Source organism: Aythya fuligula, chromosome 9 (assembly GCF_009819795.1).
Source record: "Aythya fuligula isolate bAytFul2 chromosome 9, bAytFul2.pri, whole genome shotgun sequence".
Taxonomy (NCBI): domain Eukaryota; kingdom Metazoa; phylum Chordata; class Aves; order Anseriformes; family Anatidae; genus Aythya; species Aythya fuligula.
This window is the reverse complement of record NC_045567.1, coordinates 16465192-16479439: the sequence shown is the minus strand read 5'-3', so window position 1 is coordinate 16479439 and position 14248 is coordinate 16465192. Positions and strand designations below refer to the sequence as shown.

The 14248-nt window shown below is 46.6% G+C and overlaps 2 protein-coding genes across 3 annotated transcripts in view; both read right to left on the bottom strand.

Moving 5' to 3' along the window:
- Positions 1-5460, bottom strand: part of ARMC9 (armadillo repeat containing 9) — a 63322-nt gene extending 57862 nt beyond the window's left edge. For both annotated transcript variants that reach the window (XR_004253595.1, XM_032193115.1), the window contains exons 1-4: positions 5379-5460; positions 3566-3691; positions 2841-3011; positions 2309-2464 (exon numbers count right to left, since the gene is read on the bottom strand). Coding sequence is in view for 1 of the 2 variants with exons in the window: in XM_032193115.1 (XP_032049006.1) it covers positions 2309-2464; positions 2841-3011; positions 3566-3691; positions 5379-5429 (504 nt within the window). In the remaining variant the exon portion in view is untranslated. The remainder of the gene's footprint in view (positions 1-2308; positions 2465-2840; positions 3012-3565; positions 3692-5378) is intronic.
- Positions 5461-13536: 8076 nt separating this feature from the next.
- The window catches only part of PSMD1 (proteasome 26S subunit, non-ATPase 1), a 71229-nt gene continuing 70517 nt past the window's right edge, over positions 13537-14248 (bottom strand). Inside the window, exon 25 of the mRNA XM_032193076.1 lies at positions 13537-13745. The gene's annotated coding sequence lies outside the window, so the exon portion shown is untranslated. The remainder of the gene's footprint in view (positions 13746-14248) is intronic.

The window sequence follows — 14248 nt, the reverse complement described above, 5'->3', positions numbered from 1 at the left end:
CTGACAAAATCTGGGACTTTAGACTCTGTCTAAAGCGTCATGACGTGACATCAGTGGTCAGGGTACAACATTTCCAAAACACATTTGGAGAAAAAAAAATGACTCACGTATGAAAATCTGGACTAACGCATCAGCCACTAACTGGAATACTGTTTTCTGTCTCACATAGCGTCTCTGCCTCATAAGCACAAGAAAATAATAGTTAAGGAAAAAAAATACACCTAAGAATTCACTGATTACTCATTTCTTGTTTTTCAAACCTTCAGTTCAGCTGGTTTCTGCTTAAAAGCTAGCCAATAGATGAAAAAGCAGTTATCTTCCAACAAGTGAAAAATCAACGTGTTCCAAAAAATAGCAGGGGCTTCCTAGTTTACTGCTGTATTTGTATACATTGCAAGCTGCTCTTGCAGCTCAAACTTGCCCTTTTGCCCTTATCTCACCATGTTGGAGAGTGTACAGAATTTACTTGCTGCATTCACCAATTTAGTAACAAGCAGGGTGCACCACACAAGATGTCGTATATTACCAAAGGAGCTGTGTCTGCTACAGAAAGCCATGTGTATTATTTTTTAAGATATATTAAACAAGCAGCAAGGAACTCCAGTTATAAAACATCAGATGCCTGAGAAAAAAGTAATGCTGTAAGAACACTGCTTGGTAGACTAGTGACTCACTGCTGTTCTTTCTCAAATGTAAAACAACCTGTGCTTCCACACTAACACAGAGTGAATTGTACAATTCCCACGAGAAAACATGAGTGACTGTGGACTAAGAGCTTTGACAGAGTTACTATGAATAAACCCCAGGATCTTGTCTTCGATATGGCATTCCACAACAACAACAAAAAAAAAGCTGCTAAGTATAATTAAAAAAGTAGTCATATCCCAAGCCTGATGTCAACTAGCACATCTCATTATTTATAGCTAGTCCCAAAGGAAAATTGCAGCATATGCCTTTTTTGGTGTTAAACTAAAGCTCCTCATCAGCTGCTACATATAAAGTCAGCCCTAGGGCAAGCATCACTTCAGGTTTGATTTGATATCAAACCACGTGTGACAAAAACATGGATTAAAATACCCCTTCCCACCACAGTGACTGCCCACAGCCTCTTAGGTGAGCCAGCACAACCACCCAGGTTGTAGGATGGTGGGGCACATCAAGCGTATAGCCCTGCAAAACATTACACGTACTTCACAAACAGATCTGTGCACATGTGTGTGCAGACATGGGGGAGCTCTATACCCACACATTCACATGCAATACAGCAGCTCAGCTTCTCGATCCAGGTCGAGTGCAGCAGCACAGCCAGCTGTGTGCCACAAAACCAAGAAGTTAATGACAGCTTTCCACTGCAGGAACGAGCTGTCAGCAGGTGGAATGGGAGCAGCACCCTACCCAAAGGAATTGCCACTGATACTTCGCAGCTCCAGACAGCATCTCCTAAGCATCCCCCTGCCTGGTGCTCAGAAGGCAGTCAATGTGAAGGTGCTTTATTACCCCGTCATCAACAGAATAACTGTAGATCATCAGTGCACCTGGCAATGAAAATCTATTTTGAAGCTGAACCACACTAACTTTTATACTCTTTCCTCACCTTGCATGTACATGTGCCTAAAAACTTGCACATGCCTAAGAACTGAACTCTGAAACAGCCACAGGCAAAGGCTAAAATGTAGTTAACAAGATTTATTAAGCAGTAAAAATGCCTGTGGCAAGAGTCACTAAGCCACTAAACACAGCTATGCTCTTCCAGTATTTCTGGGAAGAAAAAAAAAAAACAACAACTCTCAGGGAACACAGACAACACTAACTTATTGTCTCAATTAAGACAATTACATCCTCAATTTCTGCTACAGGAAGATTAGTTAATTACTTATAAAGTTGACTTTCTCTTTTCCACATTAAATGAAACTGCTTCAGTCTTCTTATGCCTAGCTATCGTGTTTTAAAACCAAACTGTACACACAGATAGTGGAATACCCCAGGGCAACATCCTCAAAGCACGTAAGTGGAGTTGCACTACTACACAGTGACTCCCATAAGCAAGCATATTTCAGGGTTGTGTGGAAAGGAAGAGGCATTTATTTATTTTTTAATGTCAGCACACCATTTAAGACTCAAATATTTAAGATGTTACTCTGCTATTGATTACACTCCTCCATGAAATGTCTTCTTTTATGATTGTACAGTTTCTGTTAGAGGAAATGATAAAAGCAATTACCAAATCAAATATCATTTAACACCTACCATTCCAAGGGGGAAAAAAAAAAAAACAACAAACATCATAAATACAATTTCTGCAAAGTACCTGGAAAAGTTCTTTAAATGAAGGATGCACCATAGGGTTGGGAACGAAAGGCAAAGCATAGAAGGGAAGAAACTCTGTAGTCTGGCTCAGTGCAGCTCCTTTTGTTTCAAGGTATGCTTTAAAGTGAGAAATCCTTTCCTCAAGTTCAGCTTTGTCCTAGGAAATAAAACCATATATTTATTTTGAAGACTGCTGTTCTGAATGCACTGTAAAGCTGGCAGATGTAAGCAGAGACCTAAAGACATTAACTTCAAATTTGAAATCTCAGTGTATACAATTAGAGGTGTGAAAATATCAGTACACTGGTATTTTCCAAGATATTTCAGGAGCTCCACAATAAGGAACAAATTCCATCTCTGTACTTCACAATACAAGTTTCTGCTTTCATCTAAAATGTGGACTGCTGCCCAAAATCCAGATGTGTACTCTGTGACTTCTTACTAAGCATCCCACTGCCATCTGCACTAAAGACAAGTATATCAAGTAAAACAAATGAAGGCAATTTGAAGTTCAAACCGTCAAGGAAACTTACAGGCTTTCCCACAGAGTGTTTCAAGAGGTATGTAGCAAAGTATATGTGAAGATAGAACTCCAGCTTCTGAGCAGCTGGTTCATTGTCCCTGACTGAAGATGAAACATGCTCCTCCCAGAGCTGGAAGAAAGCTTTCTGCTCACCATTTTCAAATGCTGCTAGTAAATCTTTCTGCAAAAGGCAAAAGCATTCAGTCAAAAAACAAACATTTATAACACACAGAAGAGTAACATTTTTCAAAGGCTACCCAGGCTAGTCAATGAAGAACCCAAGCACCATCTGAAGATGCCAAATTAAAGCTTTACCCAAAACCTCTTACCATTTGATGACCAGCTAAATATTCCTTCTCCAACTATCTTTAATCTCTTTGAGAGCCTGAATCACCCATTGACACAAGAAGCAAAGAATTTTCAAACATCGATCTGGGGACCCACCTTCACCATAAGAGAAAAACAAATACCTGCAGCATCTGAAAATCAATTTTTCAAAGTACATCAAGCTAAAAACCTAAAATACTGTGAACCAGAACTACTGCCTCAGGTTCAGAAGGATTGAAGCTCTTCAAAAAAGCAAATGTGGAGGTTCCTGCACTGAAAGAAGACTGCTAGCAGCCTTCTCCAAATAAATAAGAATCGGTTCAGACAGTGCTGTAATAATTCACACAGTGGTTAGCGGACTTAAACTCTTTTGAGTATTATTCAAAATAAGTGCAAGTGATGCGTTACCTGCACAGGCAAGGCTTTTGAATCTCTCAAGGAAACACCTGCTGTTTTGGGTAGAGGCTTCCCTTTTATTTTACATTCCTTTGCAAATACCTTCACTGTTTCTTCAAATTCTGCAAAATCCAAATACTGCAAGATAAAAACATACAGAAATATTTTTCTTAGATTATTAGTGCTTCAAAGAGTGATCCACAAATTGCCAAAGTCCTTAGAAGTTTCTCTGTAGTATGGTCCATAAATGTTGAAAGATTATACAGGAACAAACAACTGTGTCTCACATGGTGAGAGCCTACCATTTCTTAACTTAGGTTTCCTTCTACATCTTAGACAACAGTGTTTGAAACCAAGCACACTGTCTCTAAAAGTATGATGCCCCCCAGTTTAGACAGTAACTAAATGCAACCAAAGAAGAAAAAAGAAAGAAAATCCATTACTGCCAACGCCTCAGCTGAATAAAAAAAGTAAATAACTTCCTTGCAGATAATGTTCTCAGCAGACAGAATTCTTAAGTGTGACTCTTCAGCAGCCACAAAGCTGGAATCCTAAGCCAGTTCACCCACGATATGTGAAGCTGCATTAGCTAAATCAATGGCCAGCTAACCAAGCATTGCTCATCTGAAGAAGAGAAGAACAGCCCCTTCTCTTCCTCCCACAATGTACAGTCATGATATTACATGTCTTCCCTCTCCTCCCCCATCTCATGAGCCTTAGTTATTGGTTGCTGTGGCAGGACATCACATTTTGTCTTGCAACCTTGATCTGGGTGTCCAACATTGCCACAGAGAACTGGAATCATTTATTTTCTTCACTGTTAACATAAACAGTACTACGTTGATGATTGAGTACTTAGAACTTTTTAATTTGTTTTCTGAGAAACAAACAAACAAACAAAATAAGCTTTGTAAGATTTTGCCTTTTGATAAACTCTTTAGGCAGAGAGTCCAAGCTTTCAAGAGACAGCCTGGGAAAAGCTGGGCACAATAGTGGCTGACTGCTGCCCCTGATCACAGCGCTGGCGCCTGCAGAACCGTGCAGCAAATTGGGTCACACAAGCACATGGTGCAGGTGGGAGGCTGCTGGTTTGTTTGCTGCTCACTTCAGGTCTCAGTCAGGCTACTGAGACTGTGCTGATCAAAGGAACGTGACAGTAACAAGCAACAGGGATCACAGCTTGTGTCCCTGTTCCCAATCACAAACATCCCATTTAGCCAATTTATCCAGGAGACAGAAGCACAAACCACCAGAGAAATGCCCACCCTTTAAAGTTTGCCTCTCACATTTTTTTTCCATAGGACTGTTTCACACTTCAGAATATCATCTAATGGGCAATATGGGTAGAGGAGCACCTAACTAGAGAACCCTGATTAGGCATTAAACCATGGAGACCAGTGGTCTCAGGACTTCAGCCTGGGCTTTGTCATTTCTGGGGCTTTTATGTGCCTCTGCAATTTTATAGAGGCACAAAATCAGATGGCAGCCCAGCCACCTGGCTTAAGGCTCTCACCAGTGCCGCACGTTGGACCCGAGCCCCAGAGCTGTCCAGGATCTAATCAATTTAACTGTCCCTTTAACAAAAGCCTCGTTTACGACGAACAATATATATTTTTTAATTATCAGACGTGTGGCTGCTGGCATTTAACGCACGTTAAGCCCTATGAACCTCTGACTTCCAGGCATAGCAAACGCTTGCCCGGCTGCACACCCACAGCACGCAGCGCTTACACCACCCTGCTCCCAAACACAAGTGCTCTGAACCTCCCCTTGCTCATTTCAACAAAAAAGGGTAGAAAAAAGGGGAAAATAAGCGCACACCAACCTCTCTGACCAGCCCGAGCAGCTCGGCTTCGTAAGCCAGCACGTCGCCCATCGCCGAGCGGCACCGCCGGGGCTCACCGGCGACACACCTGGAGGGGAGAAGGGCAAGAGGGAAGGGTCAGCGGCCCCAAAGCAGCCCCACAGCGGTCTCAGAGCCCCCCAAAAAAACCCCAGAGCCTCCCGGCCCCACAGCGGCCCCGGGCCGGGCCAGGCCGCGGCCTACCTGCGGGCCGCCGCCGCCTCCGGTCACCGTGGCAACCGCGGCCTCACGCCCCCACCTCCCTCCTGCGGCACGTGACCGCGCTCGGCCAATGCCAAGCGGGGACACGGCGTCACGTGGCGGGGGGGGGGGGGCGCCGGCCTCGCCGTGATGGCGGCCGCTGCGGGGCGGCCCCTGGTGGAGGGGGGGGGGTCAGAGTCTGTGAGGGTTTGGGCTGGTTCTGTCTAACGGCCGCTGTGTTTCAGTCCTCTCTTTTTTAAAGTTATCTGAGGAGTGTTTGTGGTCAAATTAATAAAAAAAAAAAAAGAAAGAAAGAAAAAAGACACACCACGTTACCATACAGGTTGTGTAGCTCCCTTACACCCCGCACAGCCCAGAGGTTGTGGAGAAGTTGTGGGTGCCATCTTCTCTGCAGGCCTGAAGGCAGAGCTTTCGGATGCACAATTAAACAATTTCATAATAAGGTTTAATGCCACGTGCTACAACATCCACACCTGCACACCTCTATGGTGCAGTCTGTTAAGTGAATGTGAGCTCCAGCTGTAATTCCTGATCTGTTTAAACCAAAAATGGGCAAAGGTTACCCACTCCATTTACTGCCCCCTTTAGAAAATTAATTTAACAAAGTTATCAGATAAAGGTAGATGGGCTTAGCTTTTGGTGACAGAGAACTGAGACACAGCCCTGCCACAACCCACATGGTGGAGAGGCAGAAACCATTAGAGGAGGGACCCACAGGCACCCACTTTTCTATGAAAGACTTGCTAGAAAAAGAAAAATGTCTTTTTATCACCAGTGATGTTCTCTCTGGGATTCTGGTCTCACCTGCACAGCTGTGTTTTCCCCTGCCCATACCTCAGGTGAACTCCTGGGAAGACTCATGTCCTCCTCGCCTCCCCACCACAGCCAGACACAACATGACACCATCTTCCTGCCTCTAAAAGACTGCCAAAAGAGGCAGCAAGAACAGCCTGCAGTGCTCTGCATCTGCCCCAGCCATGGGTTTTGAACCGCAATAACCTCCCAAAAAACAGAAGCTAATCTCACCAGACAGCTCAGAGGCCCTGCTCTCTGCTGAGACCATTTCCTGGCCAAACCTTAACTTCCCAACACTGGCACTTCAGTATGAATGTGGTTCAGGGCACAGCCTGCCCTTGGCTAGTGATCTAAGGGCGTTCTTCTCCTTATGCAGGTTTTTTTTTTTAATTGAAGGCACAGGGGAAAAAAAATCAACCTCAGACATTCTCGACAGATCTAAAATTATCGGTTTAATAGGAAAAATGTTGGGAAAAAGAGAGGTGATGGAAAACAGTTATGACAGAAACACGTCACACTGAGTGAGCGGGCACCAGCATCCCATCCATAACTCGTGGGAATCATCAGCCCACCACTGCTGCAAATAGCTCTGCTCCACTGCCAGCCTGCAGAGGGTTGGTATTTGAGAATGGAGCACTGAGGCAGACTGCTACTCTTTGGGAAAGGGAAGCAAGATGTGAAATACCTTACGCAGGGCAGAGGCAGCCTTTAGAGATCTATCCCCCCTGCCATGCCTTCCTTCTTCAAATGGTGGCTGTCCAGGCAGGGGACAGAGCAGTGGTTTGAGCCAGGACCGGTTCCTGCAGAAAGGGAATGTGGTGGCTGAGCTCAGGCAGAAGACACCCAGGGAGAATTATCTAATGATGCTAAAATCAGGTGTGAGGCTTCAGGACTGGGAGCAGCGCTTGTTCTGAAAGGGAAGATGAATATCTGATAGCTTGTGCAAGCCCTTTGCCACCTCCCCCTGAGCAAGTGTTTTGCTATAGCGAACCTCAGCGTCTCTCACTGGGGCATTACCCCCTGCTCAAGCACTCCAGATACGCTCTGTTTTGCCATATCCCTGAATTTATTTGCGCTGAGAATTCCAGACGTTGAAAAAACATCTGAACCATGGCAGAAGCTCAACAGACTGCTGTGCTTCTATGGTTTGCCACAGTATTGCTGTTCAAAGCTAAAATAGGTAGGCCCCTTTCTATTTATTTAAAAATAGATGCTGTGTGCTGCAAACAGAGACAGTTGTGTAGCCCTGTGGCTTCTTGGAGAACGTTAGCAGCCTGGACTTTGGATCAAAGATGTTTCTGGGCAGCACACTGTGAGTCCTAGAAAGCGCTCAGCAATGCCTAGAAAGCAGTTGGTAATTTCTAGAAAGCAAAGGGAAATTCCTAGAAAGTACTGGGAAATTTCCAGAAAGTGCTCTTATTCATATCCACATCCCAAGAAAGCACTTTGATATTTCTAGAAATGACTCCATGATGCTTAGAGAGCACCTGAAATTTCTTTGAAAGCACAGGGAAAGGCCTGGAAAACTCTAGAAGAAAAAGCATCCTGAAATTCCCAGGAGGTACACCAAGATGTTCAGAAAGCCCCTTGGAATTCCAGTCTGTAATTCCTATAAAGATCTTGTTATTCCTAAAAAGAACATAGATACTCAAAAAAAAAAAAAAAAAAAAAAAAAAGGAAAAATTAAAAAAAAAAAAAAAAAAGACACAAAGAAGTTTCAAGAAAGTGGTGAGAGATTCCTAGGATCTTGCCTGAATTCCTAGAAAGTACAGGAGCATCTTTATAAAGCACCAGGGAGGTGCTGGGCAATTTGTGTCCATCGTTAGGCTGCATTTCCATTGCTCATCGCATGACGTTTACCATTCTGGCTGGCTGGGCAGCTTCTGCGTGCACTGCTAAGTGCTCAGCTGGGTACACGGCTGAGCTGGCAATTAGAGCTTCTGGGTTTGGCTGTTTGTATACTAAATGAATCTGAATTCTAAATGAAACACTATGAAATGTCATCATCTGGCATCATCCAGCTCCCTGCTTAGAGGGTTTTTTTCCTGGGGACAGGTGGCACTGCCTCTGCCACAGAGCTGAACGTTCCTAGGGCTGGCTGCAGATCCTGGGCTGGACGGTAACTGGCTGCTCAATTAAAAACCAGGTTGCTATTTTCTATGCCCAAGTGGAAGATGTTGCAGGGAATTTCTTCTTTCAGTAGCTTTTCCAAGCGGTCGCAATAAAAATAATAGCAAGCAGGCAAGAGGGGAACATTTTTCAGAACTTAAACATCCTGTTATTTTCTGAGTCAAACTTCAGCTTTTAGTTGCTAAAAATGATTTTGGCTTGGATTTTCTGTGAATACTTTTAAAGGAGCATTTGGACAATAAATCAATCAGTTTTTGGTGGATGGCACATTATTGCCGGTTGGGTTTGGAGCACGGCCTGGCTCCTACTGGTACTGCCCAGGAGCAGAGAAGTTTGCTTGGACCACGGTCCTGCGCTCAGGCAGGGTACCCTGCCGTGCAAACACTGCTCACATTTCAAGTTACGCAGCAGCGTGACCCTCAGGGCCCTCTGCAAGGAAAACCGAGGCAATGTAATTGCAAAAGCTCTCTGTTTTCCACAGCATCGGGCTATCATAAAGCTGCTCTGTCTCCCTTGGATGTAGCTGCTGCCGAGCCACCAGCTTCTGTCCCCACCTCGCCCAGAAGGATGCGGTCAGCCCCATGCCAGGCTATTTACGTGCAGACCCTTCTCCAGTAATTTTCTGTAACCAAAGACTTTCCTGCCAAAAATGACAATCCATCATTGGACCCTAAATTTCATGTGTAGGTTAAAGATAAAATGGTCTCAGTGTGAAGGTAAAGAAAACAGAGAACTGGCCCAGCCCTACCGGAGCTATCTCAGCTCTTCTGGGAAGACGATGGCGAAACAAAAAGTTCATCCATCTTGATTCTCATTGACAAGACATGGAGAAAAACAATTAATTGGGAGAGCCAGCCTAACACTGAGAACAAAGACACCACACCAATATTTCAGGTCTTTTTCCTTCACTTTGAAGGGGAAAAATTTGCTCCGTGCTTCATCCCTTGTAGGTTATCTTCGGAGGAACAATGTTCCCATAATTTCTGCTGACAATTAACCCTGCCTGCATGGCGGTTCTTCCCTGGGTCACCAGAGCAGCTATTAATTTATACCCTTGGCCGGGGATGCTGTTGCCATCCGAAGGGCTCTGCCCTTCCCCTCAAACAGCCCAGAGCCAAGGCCGCAGGCAGTGAGCCCCGGGGTGCTTCTATGTGCTGTCCTGCACACCAGGACCCACCTCACCTGGACCCTCATGGCACAGACCCTCTGCCATCCATTTTCTGCAAGTCCTTCACCAACACAAAGGAAAAGCAGTGGTGGGTGTTGCTTAAACACCCCCACGCACACACATGGGGCAGCGGGCTTATCAGTCCAAGTGCATGGGGTTGGGATGTTTGCGGTTTATGGTTTCCAGGATCTCTGACTAGCTGGGATCCAAAGGGTTTGGGGCAGAAAATACAGCCTCCAACACAAAACTCCAGGCCTGGGCTCCTGACAGCTGGGCCATTTGTCCATGCACAGCAGGATTGCAGAGGCTGCGTGAAGCTGAAACCCAGCGGCAGGGCCTGGGGCGGCTACTCCTCACCTGAGGCACAGAGCACGGGGCCAGTCCAGTCCCAACAGTGCCAAAAAAACACATTGTGCTGGGGCTGGCACAGCCCAGTATATCCGCCACGTATCTTCACTAGGGGAAGAAAGAGCCTTGCTCCCATGTGGGGACACCCTGAGGAAAGATCAGCACCCTTGGGTGAAGGCCTTCAGAATCACTGGTCCCAGAGGGTGCAAGAAAACACCCCAAGCCGTACAGAGACCTCTCCCATCCTGCCACTGCCCCAGGGTTAAGGTGTGCCCAGAGCTGGGCCAAAAACCCAGCCCGTCACCACAGGGAACAACCAGGGGCAGGCTGCGGCCTGGGCGAGGCCGGGAGACGCTGCGGCCTGAAGGATGCGGGGAGATAAAGGGCCAAGTGCTCATTGTTATCAGCAGCGCCCAACCTCGGCAGGAATTGGCGAGGAGGAAGAGCTTGGCCTGGCCCTGGAAGGGAGGGGAGAGATAGGGAGGGCGGCACCGCCACCATAGGGAGAGTCCCAAATAGCCCCTCCTCGGAGCCGCCAGCATCTCCATCCCCACCTCTGGCCCCAGCATAGTGCCCCAAAGGTTTTTAATCCGAGTTAGACAGAAAAAATGGGACTAAGGACATGGCCAGGGCCTCCTGGGACCTGTCAGAAGCGGCACGCTTTCTGAAGTGATTTGTCACCAGGGTTCAGGGGGACGAGGCCCTTTACTCAGGAGGGAGAGAAGCAGGCTTCCTGCAACCTCTGCCTCTCCCTGCGGCAAACCCAGGAGCATTAGGGCCAATTAAGGCCCTGGCAAGCACCCCAGGGGTGGGTTTCCCTACAGCATTCCCAGGTGGGCCCAGGAGAGCAGCACTTCCTGAGGAATCAGCACACCAGTGAGTCACTGGGGCTAAAGGACATTCATTAAAGCAGCGTTCAGGCTTCCCACACATGTTCTCCAACACCAGAGATCAGAAAGGCAGCAGCTGCCTCCATTTGAGCACAGCAAGTAGCCGGTCCTGCAGTTCCCAGCCCCACCTATCCCCAGGGAAGCTGCTCAAGCTCCTCAGCATGCACTGGAAAGGGGATCAGGATCTAATAAAGAGGTGCAGACAGGCTGAAATCCCTGAAAGCCACTCACCGTGCATCCTCCTGCTGAGAAGAGGTCAACTTGCTGGAAAACTTTGTCCTACCCAGAGGAGCAGCTTTACCTTTCCCTGTGCACCATCCCACAGAGCTGCCCCTTCCCGCTCCCCCTCAGCTCAGAGGGACTCGCTCAGGTTTCAGATGCAGCCTCCTGCACGCTGCTGGGGCACCCAGTAATTCACCTGCTTCACCCTATAACCAGCAGCCATCTCCAGCAGCGCTCGTCCAGCTCTTCTCCACCACCCAGGCTCCTTGGCAGGACTGTCACGGCGCTGCTGACATTCTCCGGAGCAGCCCTGGAGAGAAAGCAGATGCCTTTGTGCATGCATCTCTGCAGTCACACCTGAACCATGCAGCTCCCACGTGTCTTTACACAGCACAGACAAGACACGGCAAGTGCAGAGCTGAGGAAGTGTGAACAGGCCAATTCCCAGATTTCCCTCCTGGGGTCCCCAGCACACATGACATTTTTATTCCACAGCCACCAAAAAGCTCTGCTGAAGATTTGGCCACCTGAGTGTAACCTTGCCACATGTCCCCAGAGTAGCAGCTCAGAAATCAGTTTGGGACAACCTGGTTTTTACTTGTACTTGTACCAAGAAAGCTCCAGGAGTGGACTTCACAGGCTCAAGAAAAACATTTAACACAAGAATCAAGTCTGCTGGATGGTGCCCCAGGCATTACATGGCTCAGTGGGAACTGCTGTGTGTGTGTGTGTGTAGATTTACACAGCCACACTGAGAACCAAACCTGCAGAAAGCACAAGGAATACATTGGCTACCCTGGCATACATTAAAGTATTTAAGACTCAGCAAAAACTCCCATGAATAGAAGCTGTCTGTTCACGGCATGGCCAAGGCATCAAGGCCTTCAGGCCTTTCTAAGCCAGCTTTTCCCAGCATTTCTACTTCGACTCGAGCTCTCCTAGCAATACCTATCTACCCAGCAGGTTGTTGAATGACCTGAAATGATTATTATTTTTTTTTAACTCCCCTTGCCCTCCCCTCTGCGGTATTTTGTAAGTGGCATGAGGCATTACTAACAAATTGCTTGAAAAACACAAATTCCATGCCGGTTGGCATCAGCAGAACACGCAGCAATACAGGTTACATGCACCCACTCAAAGGGAAAGGATTAAAGTGGTGGGGAGACTCACAAGATTTATATTTGTCCAGCTTCTGCTTCTTGCTCCACAATAGCTAGGTCTTACATCTAACAACCATGGGACTGGAGCACTGATTACCTGTTTCCAAGTCTAACCCACAGTAATGATGTCTGTAGTTGTTTCAGGTTCATTTTCAGCTCTGCTGCATGGGAGAACAGATCTGGATCACAATTACAGCGAGCTCTAGCCAGCACCCCTACTGAGACATTTCAACTTTAGGGACTTTGATTGAAGCCTAGAACTCAGAATTGGCTTCCAGGCCCATAGCTCTGCGCTGTACTGCTGAAGCTCTGCAGAGAACAAAGGCGGACTATTCGATCGCTATAGAAACATCCACCAAAATAAACCATCTTCTGGAGAAACTCCCGGGCGCTACATGGAAGATTTGTCTTCCGTTATTACTGATGCACATGAGCTTGTGGTATGTTCACATGGAGCAAGATATTCCCACATCCATGTAATAAAACCCTCGTTCCATTTAAATGCCGTTTCAAGCCACGCAGCATAGCCCAGCAGTTGGCTTTCAGCCGACCAGGGCTGGCTCGCTGGCAATGCAACCTGTGAAGCGTTACAGCCCAACAGGTGAGGGCCTGGCTGGGCCCACAGTGAACGCTTGAGCTGCGTTCTTTCCTTTTGACTGCTGCTCATTGCATACCCCTGACTGCAAATTCCCCCTTGGCTAATGATGCTTGCATGTCTGGATTCACCCCATCGAGGTCTGTAACGTGTTTCGAGCTGCCTGCTAACATCAGAGAATGCTCGTATTTGGTGAAAGCCCACAAAAAAGGGATTCTGTGAAACAAAGAGAAACATGCCTCTGTTTCTCCACTACTAACACCCACAGCCCTTCTGTCAGCCCCACGCTGACACAGGAATACCAGGAGGAGCAAGGGGGAAGATCAGTGTAAAGTGAGTATCGCAGAGGTAATTTGGAAGCAGACCTTACCTAGACAGATGGTGGCAGGTAGAGAGCTGCTGTCTCTGTAGCATCAGTTCTGTGGCTGGGTCAGACTGTAGTGAGTGACTACAGACTAGCTTAGGTCAGCCTAAGTGTGTGCTACAGAGGAATAGTCAGTTGAGCTCTGCTGGAAGAATGTGCATGACTTGGGTCTAATTCCTAAGATGAATAGAAGAGGACATTGGTAGGCTTCCCTCTTTCCCCCCCAAGCACTAAGTTTTCTGTCAAGAATTTTTAATATATTTATTTGAAAACAAGGTTTTGTGAAAGAGTACACTAAATAGCATATATCTGTTCTTCAACCATAAAACACGGACTATCAGCTTTAGCTCAGCACAGATTGGGGCTGCATGCACTGAACAGCAGATCTCGATAGGAAGGTCTTCATGTCTGTCTTTCCGATACCAAGCATAGTGTCTTCTTTAGAGGACATGATCCTGGAGAAAGGGGAGAGAGAAACCAGAAAAGCAAACATATTTAACTAAGGCTTCTTGTGGTTGGCCCCACACATTCACCCAAGCCTGCCACTGACGCAACATTTACAGTTTTTAGCAGGGAGTTTGTTTTCCTGCCCATCCACTGATTCAAGTGCATAATCTTTGCTCGTGGGAGCACTGGGACATGCCAGCCCATATTTGGAAATAAAGTAACTGGATTTCTGCCTCTCAGTGAGAAACTTGCACATCAGTTCAGGCACATTAACCAAGGAACCTGAGAACTGCACTATTCATTGCCTGGAACAGTTCTACAAAGATCCTTGTAATGTTCTCTGAGCCCTCCACAGAGCCCATGACTGAATTGTCTCTAAATTCTGCTAAGAACTTCTGGGAATAGAAAGCAACCCGAGAGAGCAGAGTAGGTCTTTTTCGACCAATCCTGCCACACTGAGGTCAAGTAGATGACAGCTTTCTTACATAAACCACTTGCTCCTCTGGGACCG